The sequence below is a fragment of the Fusarium poae genome, chromosome 1, assembly GCF_019609905.1.
Source record: "Fusarium poae strain DAOMC 252244 chromosome 1, whole genome shotgun sequence".
In the NCBI taxonomy this organism is placed as follows: domain Eukaryota; kingdom Fungi; phylum Ascomycota; class Sordariomycetes; order Hypocreales; family Nectriaceae; genus Fusarium; species Fusarium poae.
Window position 1 is genome coordinate 10,295,818 of NC_058399.1, and position 13,835 is coordinate 10,309,652.

The window sequence follows — 13,835 nt, forward strand, 5'->3', positions numbered from 1 at the left end:
GAACGTAATTGCAAGCATGAAGTGGGAGTCGATCCAGTTCACATATAGTTGGGCGGAATAGTCTCGAACTTGATGCTCGGTAGGGAAAGTTCAGGCATTCATCTAGAATTATATGTTTTATCCCTGCGGTGGCAGGTAATGTTGTTATGTCAAGGGCTTTTTGTTGTAGTATATTCAGCACATCTGCAACCCTGAACGTGGATCCAATCCAAATCCTGACTCGGCTATTACGCAGACGTAGGGTAAGCTTAGTGGCAAGTATAATGGAACGATATCTTATTCCTCCTTGAGCTCAGGAGTAACGGCCCAGCGCCGTCCATAAAAGACAGTGCCCAAAAGCTGAGAGCCAACAATGTATCCAAGGTAGGCTCCAACAACAATTGTAACGGGCCACTTCTGCCACTCACGATCCCAGTCTAGAGGGATAGGGACGGCTCCCAGCCACGCTCCAACCACTGTTCCGAGAAAGCCGCCAAATGTCTGATCGAAAGGAGCAGACACACCAACAACAGCCTGCAGGGGAACGGGATCGGAACCGCGAACGTAGAAGACTGGATATATCGCGAGGACGGCAATGTGAGCGCAGCACAAGAATGTGTGTGGAACGTGAGTAAGGAACGGCGCGCCGAAAAGGACAAGTAGAATATGGAGAGCAGGCGTCAGAATGAGTGCCAGGAGCAAAGAGATAACGGCGGTCTGAGTCAATGATGTTAGTTGCAATTTTTATACATGTATTAAATCACTCACAGGGAAAGACTTTGCTTCCCTCCCATCCGACTTCTTCTTCTCACCGGGACGCGGCTTCTTGGATGTCAAGGAAGATCCCGCTGGGGGAAGACTCAGCATCAAGTAGACTGCCTGAATAGCAGCAACTACGGGAAGACCAGTCTGAAGGGTCGTGACAGGATCGGCCACCAGGGCGTCGAACCGCCAATAGAACAGGCCAGCTAGGAGTACCGAGTGGGCAATTGATACTGGCAGAGCGAGAGGAGAGTTGACGAGAGGAATCGCGGGAACAGCGACCTTGAGCGCAGGCTGCTGTTGGGCGGGCCCGCTCTTGATGAGAGTCGTGGACATGGTGACAGGATCGACAAGAGGCATTGGCTGATTTATAAAGGAGTGGCTTGAGCGATTGCTCGTTCTTTCGGGCGTGCGTGTTTGCTCGTCTCGTCTTGTCGCGATCACCAATTGACTGGGGGTTTATCTCCAAGGGTGCTTTAGCTTAGCTGGACTTGACAGCTTGAACTTGCCGGGGTCCAGACTGTCACTGTCACGCTTTGGGTCACATGATCTCAAGTCCGCCTTTCGGCCCCGAGATCCACTTTGCTCCGTGATTGTGCTCCGGCTGTCTCTTGAACTGGGTCTGAGAACCGACCCGTGTTACCATTTTTAGACATGAAATCCTCCGATAGGGACCACAGATTCGGCACAGGATGAAAAGGAAGAATGACAGCACTATGCTGTTTTGGTTTTTTTGGTATCGGTGAGGACTACGGTAATCATATCATGGATATCGTCAACCGCATCTCATGCAACCACAAATCTGGACTGTCAATCTGGAACAACTCAGCCATGCAATGTCAGAAAGATTGGCTAGAACGTGATTAGAAGAGACAGGGCTGTTGGTCTTGGGGTACGCAGGAGAGCGCCGTGAGTGGCCAGACTGCTATCATATCATCATATCATGGTGAACGTTGGTATTTCTCACGGCCGAGACATGCACGGTCGACCTCTTGTGACCATTCCGGCGAGCGGCGAAGCGAAAGTCATTGCTTCATTTAGGGATCCAGAATTTCATTTAGGGCAGTCATCAACATCAGTCGATAAATTGAGGTGTTGACGGAATAAACAGGGTGGTAGCCAGCATGTTCTAATTGACCAATCGCCAGCGTCGCCGGTCCCCGCCGACTCGATCAGAATGGCACCACAACCGCCTAAATCGTGCCATGCACCACTGCCTGTGCTGCTGACTCACTATAAATCACAAATTTTGATTGGCTCTTTGGCTCTACACCCTCTAATTCCCCAGGATCGGGAACCTAAACAGTGGCATGATGATATTCAAACCAGATGAAATCTGACCACTATGGACGAGTCCGGCTGCGTGGGTGCTGGGAACTCGCCGTTTGAAGAAATCAAGTTGCCAAGTTGGTACCAATATAGAAAAATTAATCTACATTTTTACTTGTATAAGAAGATGGCATTTGCCGTTCCCAAAGTAGTCTTCTCTCCTCATCACAATCATCAATCATCAACAGCTTCATCAAAGCAATAACAGCCTCTCCACTCCAACCAAATCACCACTCAATTCTTCGAGCCTACCACTCTATTAAGTCTTTGACTTGATCAACTCAACTACAACTTTCCATAAAAAAAACAAATCAACCCAATCAATCAACATGTCTCCCATCGTTGTTCGATCCGCCGCCCGCGCTGTTCAAACGCGCCAGTTTTCCCTCCTGACTGCGATGCGAAATGCCGGCCGAGCTATGGAATCTCACCCCTTCGAGCGTCTTCCCCTCACGCAGAAGCCTGCTTCTCCTGATTACGCCAAGATGTTCAAGCGAGTTGGCAGCCAGGCCCTCTTGTAAGTTGACTGCTCCATACACTCACTCTTCTCCACTGGCATGTAACTAACTAGTTTCTCAGCTTCTTCCCTGGCTTTGCTGTCATCCTTGGCTGGCCTTTGGCTGCCCAGTATGCCTTTGACGGTAAACTGTAAAGGACATACCAACAACATTCTCTGATCTTTTGGATCAACTTCGAACGAGCAAGGCCTGACGGTATCGCTTCTCGATAACAGCATTTATACATGGCTACTTGGATATTGGGATCGATTTGGACAATTCACAGTCACTTGTATATACCATTGGAAGGCGTTGGGGTGCATTTCGAACGGGATGGTGCTTAGAGCATCCGACCTACGACTACATATGATAAATTTCTTAGACATACCATAATTCCATATGTTCAACAACTATTGACTTTATTCAATTTCTCTTATGTGAAACATCATCTATTCTTATATACTATTTCCTGAAGTTCATATATACCCCGCTTAACACACGGTGTTATTGCATGAGATACATCATCGATCACTTCATGCATGGACAACATGGGGTAATAACCGATCAATATCCCTGACAACTTTATCGACACCATCGTACATATGAAACGTCTTCTCGGCAATCTTCATTGACCACCAAGATACGCCGAGTTATACCCCGAATGATACGATTCAACAGACTTGTAGCCCGGTCTCTTCTTGACCCTCTTCCGACCCGTAAATCTGCCCAAGACAAAGGCAGCAGCAAGAAGAAATGGTACACCAACGCCAACCCCAAGGACGACGCCATTATGCCATTTGACGTCCTCATGTTGCTTATATATCGTGCGTTGCGTTTCGAGATATGGTACCACGTGATCGTCCATAACTATGAAATGCTGAGACTTGTCCATCCAGGGGTTGCCGTGAACTCGAGCATCGTTATCATAAGGCCTATCGGGTTGTGAGACGGCCCAGACGTTCATAAGGTTACTGGCTGCGGCTTTGACTTGTTCTGCGTCAATATCGTCGTGGTCCTTACTGGGAAAGTCGCTGGCTAAGTCGCTAAACTTGAAAGTGTATGACTTTTCTTTGTTTTTGAGCTCTACTCTTGCGTTAGCCTGTTTCACTTGTAAAGAACGGCGGTATTTCGATTCTTACTTTTACTCCATGTCAAATTACTCGAGTTGCTTGGCCGATCCGTGTCTCTCACAAAGTGCCACTCGATGAGAGTGGTATAGTTGTCATCTGTCCCCTTCCAGCTAATCGTATATTCTTGATCCCACAGAACCAGTGCTGGGTTCTTCCCAAAGTTGTTGGGAGACTCTGGCCAGGTATTCTCAGGATATGAGCAGCCTTTTGCTGTATCTTCATCAATGGTCGAGCACCATACAAACGAGGTGATGCAGATAGAATCGTCTTGTTGACAAAGCCACCGGTCTTTAGCAGGATCGAAGGCATTGGCCGAGGGAATCATCGATGCCATAGTGGCAGCGATCAAAAGTTTTTTGACCATTATAACTGAGTTAAAGTAACAGTATGGTTGAGACACCTAGTTCTGGTATGAGTCTCAGTCCAAGATAAATAATATTTACCACGCATCTTTGTTGACAACGATCACGGGTACGGTTAACAATTGGGCCAAACAAACAACTAAAGCTGGCCTAGTGTTCAACGACGCCTTCGGTAGCAGTACTTCACAAACTCTATGGTGTTGACCCACTGTTGCTCTCTCATGTCTGTTTGCGGACAGTTGCCAAGACAGCGACGTGATGGCCAATTCGTCTTTGTTTACCTATTAGAAGTAAAACATACCACCAAAGATAAACATTGCATACTTATGAGGGCTTTAGAGTGCGTTGTGCGGGAGGTTTGTTCCATAATAAGATGTCCAGACTGAAAACATCAATACGTGCCTCGACTGGCATTCAACCACTGCATCCCGAATTATACACAATCCGGATTTTCCATATGTAAACCAGTCAAGCTTTTAGCATCTGGTCGTTTAAGTTACAGAAATTACAATTCAATAATCATGATCTTTCCAGATTGGTTGCAGACAAGAATCCAATGTCATAGAACAACCAACACAATATGGGCTACCTATTCTTCAGCACGTATGAAATATAGGATGCAATCAATCTCGCCATCAACTCCTTCATACTGTAATAATATTGGACGAAGTAAATCCATTAACGCCATTCCCATCCCTTTCAACATTGATGGCAATCCATCTCTAGTATATACATCTAATCATCCGTCCATAAACATTTACAGTCTTCTAAATAAGTTCTCCTTCACCGTCGTCAACAAGGTCATCGTCCTCTTCCCAATCAACATGAGCTGCCATTTCCTCTGCTTTTCGCTGGACTTCTGCCAATCCCGAGAGCTCTGCCACATATTCCTTCTCTTGCAATGCCCTCTTCACAAACCCCCAGCCGTCATGGCGATAGGCATTGAGGATCTTGGGGCTGCACGCGCTACAACAGTCGTAAGACTGGCCACGAATGACAATTTGCTGAAACGTCGAAGTATAGCCTCTGATCTGATGGGGAACCAGTCCTAATGCATGATCGGGGGGGTCTCTTTCTGGAACCACTCCTGAAGTTGGCTGTGGAGCAGGCGCGTCTTTACCTAGGGGGTGTTGTAACAAGCTTGTCAAAAGTTCTACCAAAAGTGCAGAGGCAATAGGTGCAACTCCAGGACGGGTAACGGTACATTGTTGGTCAAGAGTCTGATCCTTTTGTGACTAAAAGAAGGTTAGTCGTGAAAGTGAAAGTGCGAATCAAAACTCACGTCTGCTGGCGCAACAACATCATTGCAGAAATAGCAACCCAGAGGTGTCTGTCCTTCAGGACTGCTCTCGGTACCGTGTCGCATAACAACGTATGAATCGAATCCTAGCGCAGCATTCATGACAATCTTGCCTGCGGCCTTGCCCATAACAGTCGGCAGCCATCGTGATTCTCTAGAATCCATAAGTAGGAATATGGCATCGTGCTCATTGATAAGCTTCTCTAGCTTCTGGTAGTCTTCTCTTGTCTTGCCTTCGTCTGTGAAGGGATGTCCGAGCATGGGAACGGATAGCGCGTGTCCCTCACTGTCGACGCCAGGATAGATTTCCTTCAGCGCCTCAGCCGCTCGAAGTGCTTTGGGTTTTCCTCCTTCAAGACAATCGTTAAAGTTAAACAACGGCTGGCGCACAGGATTGGAGAATGACACTCGGCCATAATCCACAAACGTGATCTTCCGAACGCCCCAGCCCATTAGATTCCTCGATACGTAACTTCCTAAGGTGCCGGCGCCCAGGAGCAGGCACTTTGTATTCTTGATGGTTTCTAGGTTCAGGTTAGGAGCGATCCTCCATTTCATGAGCTTCAAATTCAGATCAACTGAACTGTCGGCCAGTCGTGCTGGATCCATGTACTCTCCCAAGTTCACTTGCTGCGCCTGGAGCTTGCCATTACTTGACCGCGCCCAGCCAGTAACTTTGGGCATTTCGGTAATATCTAAGTTCTCGACAGGGTCCATCTCGATCGGGAGAATCAAGCTCTTCGCCTCGTGTCTCTTTGCCCAGGTATCACGGTAACAGATAACTTTGGTCTTGGTCAGGCGGAAGCGATGTCGGATGAGAATCAAAAAGTTTCGTAAAGGCCATCCAGGCGCCTCTGGATATGTCGAAGGGTCGGTGAATGCCACATAGCGGTCTTCTTCCGGCACCTGGTCAAAGAAACCAGTCTCAAAATCACGCAGTGAGCCAACTTCCCAATAGAAAGGAAGCTCCTGGGGAGTGTCGGGATCATCGGTCTCTCGTCTCCCGGGGACCTTCTTTGCCAGAAAGAAGCCACGCTCACGAGCATCGACACTGTATCTCCAAGTCCCAACTCTGTCGACTAGAGCTGTGGTTTCCTGTGAGGTTAAGCGTTCGATTGGGCCTGACCGTTTCCATGCAGGGTCGGAATGCAGGGCTGGAAACGCAAACCAGTATGTGAACTTGTACTTTTTGAGGTCGGCATATGAGAGTATAATGAAGGAGGAAAGTAGGGATGGAACAGAGTAGATACTACCATCTTTGATCGCATCCCATACCTGACAGTGTCAGTCAAATCCACATCATTGATTAGGTAGGGAAGAAATACCTGTCGACCAGCAGTCCTCAGCATGGCGGGCTTATCTGTATTTTTGAAGTCCTCGAGCGTGTTCACATTTCTGATGATGCCCTCGGCTCGCATTGCCGCAAGGGGTGAACTGGGCTCATTAGTTCTGTTGTGGTCAGAGAAGAAATGCGCGAAGGCAAACAAGATACCTACTTGCTACTCGTGAGAGCATTTCCTAGTATTTGTAAACGGCAACTAGACTCGGGCTCTTCGTAACGCGGTTCATAGAGACCAAGGACACTTCGCGCCGAGTCGTCGAGCTTGTCATGGTCAAGCTTTGACGCGAAAAGCGCGGAATAAAAAGGCAACTCGATCTCCGAAATGAACGGAGCAAACTGCAAGGGCTTCGCCATGGTGACGGGAGAGCCGTTGTTTGTGTTTAAATGTTTGTTTGTAGTTTTCTATGAAGCTGATTAAGACACAACGTTAGGTAGTTAGGTATATACGTAGAAGGAACGAAGTAGGGCTGAGGCGGGGTGGGCGGGAGTTGCCAAGGTTTAATACTGCGGTTGAAAAGCGTATGCAGAGGACGTTATTGATTTGAATCAGCTGCGGGTTAGAATAAGTTCTGGAAGGATCAAAGCAAAGGTTCTTGCACGGCTGACACGGTGAGGCTGTCACTTGATGAGCAGGTCACTCATCACAAGACGACAGATGATGTAGTAGTTATCGATTAAAGAAACAGGCAGGTGCCGTTCCAGGCACTTGCCATGGATGGTACCCTAGCCGCCGCCCCACGGCGGGGTATTGCGGACAGAACAGCCCAACTTATCAGTTGCCTTTTTAAGTCTTATCAGTTATCGCTCGTCCGTCGGGTGCCCCACGGTCAGTCTGTGCTCCAGGGTAGGAGTTTTGTCAAGAACTTGAACTCTTTTCAACTGTTAAAATACTCTTATAAAAGTATGTTAAACATTGAGGGTCATGTTTATAATGGTTTTGTGGGAGGCTTGTAGCGGTTTACGTCTGTTGGTTTGACTTTAGGCTTTAAGCTTGTACCTTTCTTCCTACCACAGTGAACTATGTGTTTGTTGTAAGTTGTGCCAAGAAACTGCAAGCCAGATGAGTCGTTACAGAAGTAATATCCTCATGACCCAAATACTTCAGCAACGATCGAATTGTTAAAATCCCATTCTTAAAGTCAACCATAAACAAAGACCCCTGGACGGACAATTTGCCATCACCCCGAGCTACAAGTGATGCAATCTCATTGCAACCACACTCTCGGTATCCGTAGACTCAAGCGTTACACCTTTCTCAGATTTATTTCCACCGTTCACTACAAGAATGTGACAATCTCTCCATCTTATTACCAAAGAGATTTGTGTCTGATACAACTTCGGCAGCATCACTTACTCGGGACAGCTGGAACGCAGATATAGTGTATATCGAGATCGTTGACTGAGACAAAACGATTAAATCGTAAGATGAACCGATGCAAAGACAGACGTCTTCTGTCGGCCGCTTGCAAGGTAGAGAGATACCGTTTTCGAAGTTCGGCCGACCTTCCAGAAGAGCAGAGCTGAAAACGGTTGCCACAAGCTACCCCACACTCATAGTGGTGTGAGACGCGCTTATAGAGCTTGCCCACGCGTTAAATGGTCATGCAGAAATCTTAAGGCGGGAAATATTGTATATTTGTTCTTAAGGTTTCAAACAACAGACGTTAAATAAACTCATCACATCTCGCAACATGCTCATCGGTGTCTGTGGAAGTAAATTTACCCCAGAACCCACCTAAAAAAGCTCATAAACTTACATTACAAACCCAGGTATCTGCTCCGGCAAAAAGACGGTGGCTCAATATCTGGTTGAGCACCATGGCTTCAAACACCTCTATCTTCAGCCATCATCGCAGACAGCGCCTCCCAATCCCTCGCTTGACCCAGAATCAGCTTCTCATAAGGGTCATGGCACTGAATCTCCGTCGCAGTCCCAATCAAACGACTCAGAAGCCTCTAAAGGCGCTCTAACTTCCACTGTGCTCACCACCAATGATGGCCACAATACATACTCTGAAATCACACTGAGCCTCCGGGCTGGTCCGCAGCATGTCTTCTCCACGCCCGAGGAACTTCTCGACTTTGTTACCAAGCAATGGCGCAGCCGCTATGTCACCACCGACATCCCCACCGAGGCTGTTCTGGATGTTTTCCTCCGACGTCCCTTCTTCCTTCTCCTCTCTGTTGACGCACCATTGACGGTCCGCTGGCGCCGGTTTCAAGAGCGCGCGAGACAGAGGCATGCGGGAGAGCCTGACATGAGCCTGGAAGACTTTGTCGCAGAGAGTGATACCCACTTGTACGACGCTCAGAAGGGCTTGTCTCCCCTTATCTCGCGTGCCGTCGTGAGACTTCTCAACACCTCGTCATCCTTAGCGCACCTCTACGCGACCCTTGGAAAGCTAGATATCCCGAACCCTGATCGTCTACGTCCATGCTGGGATACCTACTTTATGGAATTGGCGTCCCTGGCTGCTCAGCGCTCTAACTGCATGAAGCGTAGAGTTGGATGTGTGCTCGTAGGAAAAGAGCGCAGGGTCATCAGCACTGGTTATAACGGGACTCCGAGGGGACTGCAGAACTGTGCTGACGGAGGCTGCCCACGATGCAACGATGGCAACAGCTCAGGAGTGGGCTTGTCGACTTGTCTATGCATTCATGCCGAAGAAAATGCCCTTTTGGAAGCCGGCCGGGAGAGGATACGGGAGGGTTCGGTTCTTTACTGCGACACGTGTCCCTGCCTCACATGCAGTATCAAGATTTGTCAAGTGGGCATCAGTGAGGTTGTCTATGCCCACACATACAGCATGGACACTGCTACAGCTCGGGTGTTCAGGGAGGCGGGCGTGAAGCTGAGACAGTTCATACCAGTAAGTACATGGAACCCCTTTCTACGACAAGAGCTGAATGATAATCACGAATTATCATGGCGTGGCGCCTGGGGAACTCTATCACTGACTTAAGCTTAGCCACCAAATGGCCTCATTCATCTTGAGAAGATGGAACTTTACTAGATCGTCGGTATCTCGGTCGTCTCACTTTTGTTCCCTGCTATGTCTTTGCCGAGAACTTCGGGTAGGATAAGCTGGTTAATGTATGGATTGTGGCTTGGTGAAGCCCAGCGTGATGACTGAGATGCTTCGATGGGATACGACGATGATGGTGAGCTTGCTAAAGATCGTCAGATTCAATGGCATGCAAATATCGCTCATCTCGATCCTCCCTTCATGAGGAGGTGCATATGAGATGAGACTTCGCCTGAAGACTACACTACAGCTGGTGTTGAAGCTACCCCTCGCCTTCTCCCTTGCGAACGTGATGTCCAATTGTCCAATCAAATACTTTGGGCTATGCTCATGCAGTGCCAGTTCTGTGCCGAGTCCACTTGAAGCAATGCTACGTCGAGTTTCCACGATAGTGACCAACCAAGGAGTCGAATGGGATGCGTTTGCATTGCCAGCGTGGCCCGTTATTGAGGCCAGCAGGTTTTTGTCCGAATCCCCATCCTAAGACTCCCAAATGACAGCAAACCACAGAATTTGGCATGTAGGGTAATCCAAGTTCACTTGGCAGCAGTGAAAGGCCCCAGCAAGGTCAAGCCACTTTGCGTCATGGTGTTTTTTGTGCGTTTTTGGTTTCGGAAAACGGTGCGCTTGGGTGTCAGGCTGGCTCAGTTCTTGACGGTTCCTATGCACGGCCGACGGACAGTCTGGCACATAAATACATGTTATGCCCGCATCTTAGCGTCTTCTACTATATGAAATTGTGCAGGTTGTAACTAATTGTTGGTTCGTTTCATGTTGGACAACAACCGTTGTTAACTGCATCGCAACAACATGACAACGGTTACGCCCTGCAGGAATCAGCCCGTAGATAGGGGTTGAAGACATTCTGAAGATAGAACAGACGCCGTGTAAGCGGCCTCTGCTCTGGCTGCAGCAGCCCTTTGTAATATGAATTGCATAGGGGTTCCCTTTTATAGAGCCGGAGACTTGTGTGCGGTGTGCTCAACAGCCTCCTAGTTGCAGCCGATGTCCCATAAAAATATGCAACCAAGTCAAGCGGTCAACAATCTGGCCTATTTAGTTTGGATGCTGCACAGCCTGTCAATAGCCCTGCCTAGTGCCAAATATGCGAGCGCGGGGCATGTGCAGCATAGTGTTAGTATACATATATATGTACGTGCGATGCATGGTCAGTTGTGTAAATAGATGAAGGATAAGAAGTGACTTGTATCTCATGCTCAGTGCAAGTCCGATTTAGACGTTCGATCGAGAAGCACGGAGCATTACCAAGAGTAGCCATGACAGCCGTCATATGCCGAACGAGGGCATTGATTGGTAGACGGTTTCAAAGTAAATACATACATACAGTAACAGACTAACTTCTGGTTGGGTGTCCAGACTTGACTAGGGGACGCTGCTAAACATCCCAAGTTCTATATGTGGCTCTGTTACGATAACACACCAGATTGGTCCCAGTCCACGAGCAGGGCTTTTTTTACTCTTCTCGTCCACACGCAGGCCAACAAACTCGCAAACGCACACACGAGTGAATTGTTTAGCGTGAATTACTATGTGCTTCTCGCATATGGCAGGGGGCCACCCCGGACTCTCGCACAAGAAGCGAAATGACACGAGAGGGCTGGCATAAAGAGCACAATTTAAAGACCCAAATTAACACAGCTAGACTCAGTGGGTACGGTGGGAGTGCACAAGAGGGAATACATAATGATAATAGGGGGCCCGTGGCCGTTCATCCACCGTTTTTGTTTGTTTTGATCGAGGAGATTTGCTGCGCGTCATGGGGAGGCCCGGCGTATCGGGAGGCTGATACACTTGACCTAGAACTGGGGACCCATGAGATGGGATGGATGGACGGGATGCTGCTGCTGGTGGGTGTGTGTGTCTGTGTACCTGAAGAGGTGCCCTAGCTTCTGGTCAAGGACCACTGAGCGGTTATCTTTGGGACTGACTGGCATGGAAAATCTGCTGATCGAGACTGAGGCTTCTCATGTCCTTTCAGTAGATGCCTTATTTGGCCAGGCTGACGCTGTCTCCGGTTGTACACGCGGTGTTGTACAACACAACGCATCTACACTGTACTCCGTCGCTCGCCTCGTACAGTACTGCCTCGAGTATAGACATCTAGGATGGAGCATGCTCATCAACAAGTGACGGCGACGATCATGACGCTGAGTGGTCTGAAGAAGACGGGAACCAGCGAACGAGTGGACATCAGACACGGACCAGGCAAGCCCAGCCAGTCCCCTAACACTACCCAAACCCCATCCAAGCCTAACCCCATCGCATCGCATCGTATCTTGCTTGCTTGCTTCCTGCAAGCTGCCATCTGGACTCGGGGCGGCTCCAGCGTTTGCTGTAGACACAGTCGATACCTTAGACAGTTAGGTACATGCTCTATCTGCGACCGCATGACAGACCAGCAGAAGCGCTGATTCTTTGGCTCGAGTACAATAAATCTCATGCCATTTCATCACGATCTTATCCTATCTCGTCGAAATCCCATACCATGCCATGCTCTACTTGTAATATGCGACCTTTTAAACGGGCGTCAGCCCCCATGTAATGTGGAAACCCAGCCGGGCCATTTGAGAACCACCCCTGGCGGCTGGCTGGAAAGGAACAAAAAAAGAGTCCCCTGGGTCTGTTAAAAGGTCGCAAAGAGTGGCTTACAATGGCTTGACAAGAGTCTGAAGGCCACCAGCCGCCTCATGGACGGGAGTACCCCTGAGTGAGCGCTGGCGCTGGGATGCGCCCAGTGGAGCACCTGGGAGAAGCGAAGAGCCAGGGCTCTGGACGTCTCGACTTACATGTCAGTCTCTGAAGAAGATTTTCACTTCAACTGTGCTGGTCATGTCTGAAAGAGCCAGACGGTGAGCAATAGCTAGCTAACACCACGATAGTCAGCCTCTCCCGATAAGCTTATGCACGGCATTGTCCATGATTAATGTTCAACCCTTTGTTACAGACTTAGATGAGATGCTTTTTAGTTGAGATGGAATCCAGGAACCAACGACTAAGCTATCATGGAACTCACTTACAAAGAGCGTCCTAGCGTAACCCAAGCTTGTACACGGGAATGTCCCGTCGTAGAAAAACAACGTGCTGTTCCCTGACGATCGCTGATCGTCGTTATGTACTCTGTATCGGAGAAGCTTGTTGACCCAACTACAGTATTGTAGAGTACAGTGCTGTATAGCACCTACGTAAGACTATGACGAGGAGAAAGTGTTTGGGTTGAAGAGCTCAAGGGGACGCAACATCTTCGTTGGATATATGACGAACGGAATGTGATTGTCTCGACGGATGTACCATCATCGATGAGACAGAGAGATCAGAGAGATCAGAGCTACTACTACGCTCCTAATTTTTGGAGATACCGAGCAGACGTGCACGCTGTAGAGTAGCTTTGTAAGTACATAGAAGAGGCTTGTAATGGAACATGGACGGACGGGGATCAGCTCCCGATGCCATCCTTGTCAAGAAGCCTTGAACTGACAAGGGGTGAAGGGTGTGATAATGTCAGTGTCTGTTATTCTCGTACCCCTTGTTTAGACAAAACGCGTCTTTCTAGTGACGCGATATTTCCTATTTGGGCAACCGTGTAAACAAATGCGTCACTTGTAGCGCGCCTCTGCCCCAGTTTGTTGTTTACCCGCATCTGAAGATGACGAAGGTATCTTTTACGAGGGGACATAGTATTAAAAATTTGCCTCCCACGTAATGACGCGTGTTGACCCTTTTTATTGCGTAGACAACGATAGTTTGTTGATTATTTTGCCCTTTTGTTTGATTTATTGATATCATCAAAGGGAAGTTGTTGTGTATTGATCGAAGGAGGAGTAGATATGGGGATGTTCAGCGTTTACACGGGCAGAAAACTCCCCACTGCAGAGGGCCTTACCACTAACAGACACTGCGCTACTGCATTTTTACGGGGGCGTGCACCCAGATCCGCCAACTGCCAGCCTGCGCCAACCTTTTCTTTAACACGCGCCATCCCTAACCCAGGCCATGCCATACCCCAACAAGGACCCTCCCTCTGCACTTTCAGCCATCTGTCTCTCGCCCTTCAGGTCCCCTCTGGTCCCTCCCCCTCCTCTCTACCCAC

At 48.6% G+C, this 13,835-nt stretch overlaps 5 protein-coding genes across 5 annotated transcripts; 2 read left to right on the forward strand and 3 right to left on the reverse strand.

Moving 5' to 3' along the window:
* Positions 1-276: 276 nt before the first annotated feature.
* Positions 277-1,101, reverse strand: GPI11 (Glycosylphosphatidylinositol (GPI) anchor assembly protein; the record flags this gene model as incomplete). The annotated part of the gene is made up of 2 exons (XM_044847887.1): positions 277-696; positions 748-1,101. 2 exons carry the CDS (start codon positions 1,099-1,101, stop codon positions 277-279), a joined length of 774 nt encoding a protein of 257 aa, XP_044713803.1.
* A 1,298-nt stretch (positions 1,102-2,399) lies between these two features.
* FPOAC1_003321 (uncharacterized protein) lies at positions 2,400-2,722 on the forward strand (the record flags this gene model as incomplete). The annotated part of the gene is made up of 2 exons (XM_044847888.1): positions 2,400-2,587; positions 2,650-2,722. 2 exons carry the CDS (start codon positions 2,400-2,402, stop codon positions 2,720-2,722), a joined length of 261 nt encoding a protein of 86 aa, XP_044713804.1.
* A 470-nt stretch (positions 2,723-3,192) lies between these two features.
* On the reverse strand, positions 3,193-4,061 carry FPOAC1_003322 (uncharacterized protein; the record flags this gene model as incomplete). Its single annotated transcript, XM_044847889.1, has 2 exons — positions 3,193-3,650; positions 3,707-4,061. The coding sequence occupies 2 exons, from the start codon at positions 4,059-4,061 to the stop codon at positions 3,193-3,195; spliced, it is 813 nt and encodes a 270-aa protein (XP_044713805.1).
* A 765-nt stretch (positions 4,062-4,826) lies between these two features.
* Positions 4,827-7,055, reverse strand: ATG7 (Autophagy protein 7; the record flags this gene model as incomplete). Its single annotated transcript, XM_044847890.1, has 4 exons — positions 4,827-5,294; positions 5,342-6,634; positions 6,685-6,808; positions 6,856-7,055. 4 exons carry the CDS (start codon positions 7,053-7,055, stop codon positions 4,827-4,829), a joined length of 2,085 nt encoding a protein of 694 aa, XP_044713806.1.
* A 1,337-nt stretch (positions 7,056-8,392) lies between these two features.
* Positions 8,393-9,715, forward strand: FPOAC1_003324 (uncharacterized protein; the record flags this gene model as incomplete). Its single annotated transcript, XM_044847891.1, has 3 exons — positions 8,393-8,414; positions 8,472-9,571; positions 9,671-9,715. The coding sequence occupies 3 exons, from the start codon at positions 8,393-8,395 to the stop codon at positions 9,713-9,715; spliced, it is 1,167 nt and encodes a 388-aa protein (XP_044713807.1).
* Between the last annotated feature and the right edge of the window lie 4,120 nt (positions 9,716-13,835).